At 32.6% G+C, this 11119-nt stretch overlaps 1 protein-coding gene across 1 annotated transcript; it reads left to right on the top strand.

Annotated features, from left to right (window-relative positions):
• The first annotated feature begins 1963 nt into the window (after positions 1-1963).
• On the top strand, positions 1964-9539 carry LOC133188050 (uncharacterized). Its single transcript, XM_061323440.1, has 4 exons — positions 1964-2134; positions 2381-2574; positions 2688-2738; positions 9441-9539. The coding sequence occupies exons 1-4, from the start codon at positions 1993-1995 to the stop codon at positions 9537-9539; spliced, it is 486 nt and encodes a 161-aa protein (XP_061179424.1). The 5' UTR covers positions 1964-1992.
• The last annotated feature ends 1580 nt before the right edge of the window (positions 9540-11119 follow it).

The raw sequence follows: 11119 nt of genomic DNA on the forward strand, positions 1-11119 counted from the left end.
CTAACATGTTTCATACAATTTGTTAAGTCATTGCTTTTATACAAAATACGACTAGTGAGTACCTGATCAAAACAAAGGGCTCAGGGCGGGTGTGGCCTGTCGACAGGGAATGCTTACTTCTCGGCATTTGTTCTTACCTCTTGCGTTTCCAGGGGTTCGTGTTTTGGCCTGTTCCCAATTCGATAAGTTTACTTGACTTATGAGATTCATCACTTATCGTAATCTTCAACTTATACATAACATATGAGTAAATTTACTACTGGTGAATTTTCAGATATTTGAAAGCGTAGCATCTATAGAAGTATTGAAATTGAATATAAAATATATTATCATCGATTTCATTAAAAACTTTATATTAGATTGATTGATTAATTGTATGTTGTTTTACGTCCCATTCGAGAATTTTTCACTCACATAGAGACGTCACCATATACCGATAAAAGGCTTCAAAGTTTGACCTTTACTCGGCACTCAGGGCCATTGAGCAGAGAGGGATCTTTATCGTGCCAACGCATGTCGTGACACTGGACCTCGGTTTTTAAGGTTTCATCCGAAGGACCAGCAACTTTCACTTCAAAGTGCCCAGCGCATGGCGAAGGAACAGTTGCTGCCCCCCCCCCCCCCTTTTTATCGATTTAGGTCAGTCGTGGCCGAGATTCGAACTCACGACCACCCGATCACGGAGCGAGCGCTCTACCAACTGAGCTACCGTGAACGGTCTTTATATTAGACAGAACAATGATCTTCTGTTGATTTATTGTCCAATCATAATCTCAAGTAGCATCTTAACAAGAAATGGCAATGTTCTTAGTGCATGGGAGGAACATTGAGTTGAAGAGCAACTAAAAAGCCTAAACAAGTATTTACAGAATACTTTGAAATTACCACCTTAATACTGATTTTACATACAATTTCAGTGTGCATGTAAACGCATTGAAAAAAAATTACATTTTCAAACCAAGGGTAAAATTTAAATGAAAATTTAACATCTCTAAGTAAATGAGAGCATATGAATGGGGCTAAGAAGAGACGTTTGTGTTGTTAAATACATGCTTAACAAATTTTTTTATTTGGTTTATGTATTTATTTGAACAAAATATAAAATTATTGAATAATTGATAAACATTTTCTAAATATAATGTTGATATTACTTTTTAATTGTAAAATTATAAAAACAAAACAAAACAAACAAACAAACAAAAAAAAAAAAAAAAACGCGTGGGGCAGTGGTTAAAGCATCTGCTCTAGAGTCGCGGGTTCGAATCCCACTGTGGGACGTGGAGACCGGTCCTTTTGATGATACTGTATAAACTGAGGTCCTGTGTCGCAGTAGGTGCCGAGTCAAGGTCAAAATTTGTAGCCATCCACCGGCCAGTGGTGGCGTCTCCATATGAGTGAAAAATTCTCGAGAGGGGCGTTAAATAAAACAACAAAAAAATTGAAATATTGATAATTTTCAATATCATTTTTGAATTGAAAAGAAAATAAATTGTAAAATTATTATATCATTAATCAATATTCGGTTTGAATTTTCAGGACGCTTTGATGTTTTAAAAGGTTTCAAACTTATATTCAAGTATAACACGGATTTGAAATATGGCTGTTTAATATTTGATTTATCTGCAGAAAACCTGACATACGATGATGTTGTTCAGGCAAGTTGAATATATATTTTTATGCATCAATATTTTACTCTGTCTCTAACATTATTAAAATCAAATACATTCTAAGTAGATCAGTTGCAGACAATAAATTTACAATGTAAATTACTAATATTATTGAATATTAGTGAAATTACAGAAAATCATTCTTCTGTCTTATTTCAAGCAAAAAAAAAAAAAAAAAAAAAAAAAAAAAAAAAAAAAAAAAAAACTTTAAAAAATATTGTCAAAACCATTACTGTCATATTTTCCCCAGAATTGCAGTATACCTGACTTGATAAGAAAATATTGAATTTTAATTCAGACCGGTTTTTGGAGTGAGATCTGGCCTATGGCCCCAGCAGATCCGCCCGTTGTTTTTCTGGTCAGTAGAAGCCTTCCCCCTGCACCTTCCCAGTATGACCGATACCTCAACGTAACCGAAAATGTCCAAAACGGGGAGTTTGGTGTCTGTGTTCCTAATGGGGGTTGTGGTAGGTTAAAATACCTATCTAGGTTGCTGGCATGCTCTTACAAGCAAAGTTTTAGAAAAACAAGTTTTTTTAATGTTCTGACAGTATGCTATTTTCAGATTTATAAAACTTATATAAGGTAGTTCCATGAGTATTTGAATAGCCTATCATAAGCGTATTTAACCGTATTTTCCTATTGCAAATTTAACAGGGCTTAGACACATATATTTTGAATTCAAATCCAAAATTGAAATTTATCTATTTTAGATAACGTTGTAACACCAAGTGAATGGGTAACAACAATATTTTTCAAGACGACTACAAACAGCTCAGGACCTTTCAATAACATTGAGATGAGTTTTGCTTTGGGGCCCCCGGAGTACAAATTCAATGAGTACACTGTCAGCTTACATACAGTCAACAACTCCAAACCTATTATTGCTCTCAACTTACCCAAGGAAGTAAGTCAGCCTCTGAAAGCTACTTAATTTTGAAAGTTTAAAAAGTATTCCTGGTCGATAATATATATATACTATATTAAAACTCTGAAAAAAAATGTAACTTTTTAAAATAGATACCTCATCATGTGTTTACAAGACTTTCACCTGGAAAATATGTGATTAAGGTAAGCATATTTATGGCATCATTTTTATGGTAAATTTTTTTTACTGATATTGGTTAATTGTAGGTTTATGCTTGTTATGAGGCAAACAAAACTTGTCGCTACTGATATAAAGATGTCAGGCAAATAAAGTTTTGCCTAAGAAGAAATACATATGTGCAGAAATGTTATTTCTGTTGTACCTTAAGAGTAGGAGGACTATTTCTATGACCAAAGTTTTATCTTGATCACACAGGAAATATGGAATTCGGTCAGCGTAAAGAGTTAAATTTTCATGTCTCAATCGACAAACAATAGTTCATAAACCGAAATCATATTAACAAAATTCTATTTATGAATATCAATCATCCAATATCTAATCAATCAATATCATCATAAAATTTCTTTATAAAACAAGCTGATGAAACCATTACTTTGGCACAATAGCAAGGCACAAGCACTATTTTTGACGATTAAAATTCAAAACTTTATGAAACTTGAAAATGTACAATCATGACAGATTATTCTTACAGATTTGATTTCTTTCCTGTGTATTGTTATTATTACAGACTATACCATATAATGAACACTTTAATGAAAGGAATCTATGTCTGTGTAAAACTGCATTTCAAGAATGTTCTGCCTGTACAGCGACAGAAACGAAGGAAATTACTGTGGGGCATATACATGTAAGTAATTATAGTTTCCTTTTTCTCTTAAACATTATTCTTTTTCACAATTCTATACCAGCATGTTTATAAACTGCACAAGGATATGAAGAGCATTCTGGGATAACCTAATAGATTACTTTGATTGCTATCATTGCAAACATTTCAGGACCATATGGTAATCATTTAAATATTCACTACCTGCCGTAAAATCTGTCATAAAAATGGTTACTTAAACAACTTGTACACGAAAAATTTAAAACTGCACAACTCATAAAATTTGAAAGTATCCAAAATTCTCTGGTACGTGTTGTATTGCATTCTCCTTCGATTTAATTAGGGTGAGTTAGCCATGCATCGGACACATACCTTGCTTCGGACAACTTTAAGCAATAAACTTTCATTGAACCCGAGTCTCCCCGTGTTTTTACTTGTTTCTGTCTTAAAGGTGAAGAGTTAAACTTTTTAATGATGCCGATTTTTATTGTCGTCATATATTGCATCATCAAAGGGGAGTAACCAGAATTTTACGATTATGCAATTTTTAGAGTTGTCGTTCTTTTAAATAGACGTCAACGGAACGGGTCGGACCTAGGTAAAATTTATCAATGATTGATAATTTTACCGACATTTTTCAAAAAATTTACTTCAGTGTTTGTATAATATTTTTTTGAGTTCTTTTTAACTAGTATATTTATTTCACCGTACATCGGACACAAATTAACCTTGCATCGGACACTTTCCGATGCATGGGTAATAACTTCCATTTTCATATAAAACCCAAATGACAGCTGTTTTTTACGGAAATAGAAAATAGAAACTCTAAATTTTCAGTGAAAATACAAATTATCGATATATGACGACTAGAAGTGGACTCAATTTATTTCTTTAAACTAGATGTTGATAACCCACGCGACAAAGGCGCGAGTTGCCATATTACTAGCATTGTAAAGTCTTTCCAAGGCGATGTGATGCAACTGAAATCTCTTCACATTTGTGGATCGAAATAGTCATTCAAATTTAATTAGAAGGTTAATTTTTTTCAAAAAAGATAAAAATGTTCCAATATCACTAATTTTAAAGCACCGAGATCAAGATATGATATTTTTCTGGTTTAAATATCGTATGTCCGATGCATGGTGAATATTGTCCGATCCATGGTGAATTCTGACTTATTTCGAAAAAATTGGTTTTTAATGGTATTTTCTCAATAAATAGGGCACGATTGTATCAAATATTTATATTTTAACCACATACTACACGTTAAGTTCCATTTTGATAATATTCGGTCGGTAGCGATATCGCTAGAACTTGTTGAAGTGCGAGGGTGTGCGATGCATGGTGAATTCACCCAATTTGTCCATTTCGCCTCGGAATAAAAGTGTATAAGGAAAGATCACAAAGCAAATCTGTACAGTCTATCAGATAACAGACTCAAGATACTTTATTTCAAGGCCTTGGATTCATTCTCTCCACAATAAGCAGTTCTAGGTCTATGTCACATAGTTTACTATATAAGAATGAATTTTTATTACATTAAAACTCTTACGCTTCAATTGTTTATACCGTAACAAAAAATACTATAGTTTACTATAGTTAACTATAGTTAATCAAACTTTCAAAGTTTTTACTATGGTAAATCAAAGTTCCAAAGTTTTCACTATAGTAAATCAAAGTTCCAAAGTTTTCACTATAGTAAATCAAAGTTCCAAAGTTTTTACTTTGTTACTAAAGTTAACTATAGTAAACTATGGCTAACTATAGTTTACTATAATATTTTTTTGTTAGGGTACTCTATCTGTCCGATAAGACTTTTTGTATTGTGTGTCCCTTGCAAATAGTATACTTAGTGGACAAAATTATTTATATTGGTATCAAATATAATAAAGATTAGCCTCGTCTATACTGAAACTGTTAAATTCCGATAAACTCAAGCTCATTTGTTCAATACATACGAAATCAATGAGTAGAATTTGAAATTTTGTGTTGTCCATTCAGCTTTGGCATCCTTAAGAAGTAGGCATATGTGATTAAGAGTTTGGAACACAAATTCGGTTTAGCGAATTGAAGCCTGAGTCCTATTTGATGGGCATTAAAACTAAAGAAAATTTTGTTTTTTACATTTTGACTTCTCATTTGGTCAAATTTGAAGAAATATCGAATTATGACAACGCAAATCTCGGGAGTGCCTTTGCCAATTGCTGAGATTAAAGCAACTGAATGAAATGAACAGAAAGAACCAAATTGTTTGTATCTATTGTCCGATGCGGAATTAATATAAAAAGAAAAGTGCGGGTGATACAAAACAAAGCTGGAAAGGGGGTGTGACTTTCTGATTCATAACAGACAGAAAGACGTATCGAAAGCACCTCTTGGAAGTTACAAGCAGTAATAAAATGATCATTCTTCATAATTTGTTTACAGTAGCAGAGTTGAAAACATGAAAAAGTACCAAGTACAAGCCAAATCCACTTTCTTAAATAATCATTGCAATACAACATAAATTAGTACAAATAATAAATTCATTTCCTTCCTATAAACGAAAGCAAATTCTCAGATCTACGCGTTCTTCGCAAATACAAAATAAATGAATCGGCCAAAATTGCTTTAGAATAATCATAACACGGACTTTTAGTTTTACTGAAGAACAAGTACATCGGTCGAAAAAAAAACTTTTTTCTCTTCTAATGCGGATCATTTTGAGAAAACTTTCTCTACAATTGGACTTAATTTGGAACTGTGAGTTGGTCAGGAACACAGAAATTATGTGTTGGATTACGTTCCATATTGTGCGCTAAATTTTGTGAAGATGCAAAATATCTACTCTAGACATTTCCCAATGTGCAAGTGAAGGAAAAAGACTCCAAAAAGCCTATACAAAAATATAAGCTCCACAAAGAGATGTGTCCTTGTAAGTAAGGTTTATTAATATTAGGTAATTTTTTATTACTATAATATTTTATAGATTTAAAAATGGCACAAAATGATTCGTCTTGTAAAGTTTACGATAATCTCGATAATAATGAAAGTATTTTTCTTTACAGGCTCTAGAATGGCCTTTGGAATTCATTAGCCTTTAGAAATACTCGATATCTAAAAAATAGTATGACCGTTCGAGCACTTCCTTTATTCTATATGACACTCAAGAAAAAACATTTCATTTGGATGATGATAGCTAGGTAAGAGTGTTCGAAAAAATCATTTTAATGAGAACTTTGATATTTTATTCACCTTTATGTATTATATCGTACTTACACGTAGGTCGAAATATTGGAGTAAAAGGAGACGATATCATTTTCAGCAATTAAGACAGGAGTGCCTTGAAAGACAAGTAGATTTAAATAATTAGTTCCTGAAATACGTATGACCATCAGAAGGAGTAATTAAAAAATTGTTTTAAGCAGTGACTATATTTTTTTACTATTTTGTGTTTTTAACTACATTTTGTGTTTGTGTGTGTAACTATATATATAGTGTATAGCTAGATTAGCGAAATGGCCAAGGATACTTCCGCGACGATTCGAGGTAGAAGATGCGTCTCGACCAGGTATTTTGTCAGTTATTCAGTATATTTGGCTGAGTATGCTTTACAACTTCAACTACGCTACTAAACCCTATTTATTCAAAGTTTTACATTTTGAAATTTGATGTTGAAAACAAATAACATTGAAGGTATCACACCGGTAATTTTTTTCACTATATAATTCTATATTCACTCTGACAGAAGTATTTTTGTGCACATTTTGAAGCAAAATTTTATCTTTAATAGACTAAGCCTGGCAACCAATTTTGTATCCGAACGTGGAGAGTACGAGGGGTGATCAAAAAGTTCGCGAACTGTCTCTATATTTACAAGACCACAATTCAGATCAGAATGAAATTTGGCACACGTATAGTCATACACATGTTCTATAAAAAGCAGGTGTTATGTTATGTTTTGCTTCATGTTTGTGACGTCACAATGTGAAAATTACGTCAATATGTAGGTGACTTGTGACAAAAAATGGTTGACTCAGTCGTACTCGAGCAACGAACGACTGTAAAGATTAACGTATATCTTGGAAATTCCTTTGCAGTAGCATATAATAATTTGTACAGGGTTAATGAAGACTAAAGACTTACCAGAAGTTTAATCATTAATTGGATTGATTGTTTTAGTGAAGAAAGGGAGATGGTTAAAAATTACGTTTGTTCTGTTGCCCAGTAAAAGGAAGCGGGCAAAAAGATGTGTCCTTAGTTGAGCAATTTGTTATGTTAGATCACCAAGTTACCAGGGATGGGGTAATTGAAATGAGTAATCGTAATTTACTGTATTTAAATACATTTTTTCAAAGTAACTGAAAGTATTTGTAATTGAGTTTGCTTTCAATTACAAGTAATTGAATGTATTTAAATACATTCCAAAAATGCCATGTATTTTTCAATTATTTTTCAATTACATTCCAAATACTTTATTTTTCAAGTTACATATTAAAAAGCGTGCTTTATAATGATGCATATCACTACTGTTTGGCATGAGTTTGTGTTTATATAATAATTAAATGCCTAATAATGTTTATACGGCATAAACACGCCACCCAGGGCAATAGGAAAGATCAAAGGGGGAGTTTCGATAAGGCCGTTTTTCGGCCCCTCACGAAATTTTATGAAATTTTGATATGTTGTAGAAAAACTCCATATCTTCCTAAAAATATGAAAATAATTTATGTTACGCATTTTCCGGTCACGTGATAATTGCAAATTTAAGTATACCCCCTTTCGTATATTTTTGGAGTAGACATTTTTAATAGGGGGAAAGTGGATTTTTTAACCGTAAAAATCGTAAATGAAATAGGATAGAAAAGAATAAAGACATTAATCAACCAATTTCAACAATTTTTTTTAACGGAAAATTGTATTTATTTTATGCGAATGTTTTTTTAAAGGTGCGATATTTTTCTGGTGTGTTAAATGTTACTTTCCTTTAAAAGAGGCTGAATTTAACTTATAAAAGGTAAACATATAGAAAGTTTTAACATCATAATTAATCGACAGTTTATACATAAACTTTATAATCAATATTTAACATTTTCCCAAACGAAAAATGAAAAAAAAAGATGTGTAGACATGAGATAGGTAAATGTAAAAACGTCATATACAGGTATATGCAATACCTTTCATCAATGAGTTTATACAACAGTTACTACATATTTTATAAAGATATACCTTAATATCATAAAATTGAAATTAAATAAAATGGTTTGAAATAAAAAGATTAAAAAATAGATACAACTTTATATACATACATAATTAAAAAGTTTATTTAAAAGCATCATATTGCTACGTAAGCCGGTACATTGTAGGTGCAAGGTAAGAAAATATTTAATCTGGCGGCCGCCACATAATTATTCGGCAGCCGCTAGAAAAATATATCTGGCGGCTGCCATATAACTGGCGGCGACCAGAAACTTATCTGGCGGCCGCCACATAAATAACTAGAAGCCGACAAATAAATTTCTTGCAGTGAAGACATGTAATCTAATAACACATTAATTTAAAGTTACGAGGTGAAGACCTTACAAAGTGAATTTTTGTATAAAGTGTAGACTTGAAGTGCTAATAAGGCATGAAACTGCCAGATTTGAGTACAAACAGAAGTTGCAGATGTCGTTAAAGGCAGAGATTTTAAGCACCGCCTTCAAAAATGCCTGGTATGTGTACCTCTGTCAATCAAGTGAATTAAGGTGCATCATTGGGTGCTACAATTTGATTGGCAAAAACACTATAATTTTATCTGCCAGCCGCCAGATATTTCAATGGCAGGCGCTAGAAACTTACCTGGCGGCCGCCAGATAATATATTTTTTTTTTACCAATTACCCTACCCCACCTACCGGCTTCAGTATATTGCAAAGTATTTGATAATATGAATAATATTAATTACATTCAAAAATATTTTATCATGATACGTAATATGTGAATAGCCAAATGATGGAAAAAGTCTATAATACATTGAGTGTTTCCTTTTCATTATGAAACTTAGAAGTATTTGCCTACATAGATCTGCATTATGTTTGCAGCATAACTTAGAGAATTCCAGCCAGCACTCATTTTCTCTGGCTTCCCAACTCTCCATAGCTTCATCAACTCTAGCCACTTCTAATTTAGAGAGTTTTTGAATTCATTATATATGATTTGCTAGACCAGAGCGCAGTTCAAAATACATGTGTAAACGCCAAAGATATGTGTTTAATCCTTAATCAGGCAGACATATGCGCCTTGACATCTAGACTTAAATCAGTCCACGTTCCCTATATCAACCACACGGGCATATATGGGCGCTTCTGTAGTACGTTGGAGTGTGGATTTCTATTTAGTAATACAAGGAAGTCAAAAATATAACTACGCATGATAAATAACGTTAAGGAATGGACTTGCTCTAAAACTTATTTTTTGTTCAGTCCTTCGGAAAATGTAAGAAAGATCCAGCATCTGAACCATGTCCGGTAGTGTGCTATCCTAGATGCATCATCAGTGCAAGTTTGGTCACGATAGGGCTTATAGTTACGTAAGAATGAGACCCGCTTCAAAATCTTTAAACTGCTCACTCATTATGGAAATGTAGTTCATATCCAGCATCTGAAGCAAGTGTAGTAGTGTGCATCCGTAGATGCATCATGAAGCAAGTTGGGTCAACAAGTGCTTACAGCTGTTTTGCTCCAAAAACTTAAACCTGCTTTTAAAATATTTACCTGGACATTCTATTCTTTGACTAAAAATCCAGCATCTGAAACCTGACTGGTGACAAGGAAACACGCTGGATCAGGTGACTCTGATTAATATATGGACTAGATATACTTGAAAAAAAAATCTGCTTCAAAAACGTTTACCTGGAACACCGATGCCGACGGTATTACAAAAGCTCCCCCAACTTCGAGGAGGTGAGCTAAAACTTTAAAAATGTGACGTTAACGTTATACGTTGGCGACAAAAAAGTATCGAAATGAAGATAGGATACGATAATATTTTCTCTTGTTAATAAAATCGAGAATCTTCTTTGATTTAAAAAAAATATGCAATTTTTGGCTTAGTATTCTAACACAGAGTCAGATCAAGAAACCAGGAGCTTCTAATTTTAGATATGCAAATTTTATGCAATTTTCAATTTTTGGATATGTAGTGCACACGCGACACTCATCATATTTCAAGAAAGTAGTATGCAGAGTATATCTAACTACTGAGCAAATTTAGGTGAGTGTCCCTCATGCACTTCATAATCTAAATATCGATTTATAAATGCCACCCTCTTATAATTTCCCATAAGCCTAATGTTAACCGATCTGAGGGTATATCTAAGTATGTATCAGCTATGGTGGGAATTCATCTCATATTAACTTTTGAAATATAAATAACAAAAGTTAACATATTTATCTTGAATTTTAAACTAGTTTTGAAAAAATAAATTGAAATTTAATTTTATGAAAAAAGTGGGCCACTGAGCGGCCTTATCGAAACTCCCCCTTTAATAAGTTTGCTGATTCAAAATATTCATGTATTTGTTCTTCAAATTTTTTGAAAAGAAAATCAAAGTAATTGATATGTATTTAATTACATTCTTCAAAGTAATTGAGAGTACTTTTGTTAAAATCAATGTTATGTAATTGCAAGTAATTGACAAAATTATCAATGTATTTGAAAATATTTAATTACATTTCAAAGTAATTAACCCCAAGCCTGCAAGTTACAGTTAGAAAAATAG

This window comes from Saccostrea echinata, unplaced genomic scaffold, assembly GCF_033153115.1.
Source record: "Saccostrea echinata isolate AGI-Se365-2 ecotype Australia unplaced genomic scaffold, CSIRO_AGI_Sech_v1 ptg000015l, whole genome shotgun sequence".
NCBI classification, from domain to species: Eukaryota; Metazoa; Mollusca; class Bivalvia; order Ostreida; family Ostreidae; genus Saccostrea; species Saccostrea echinata.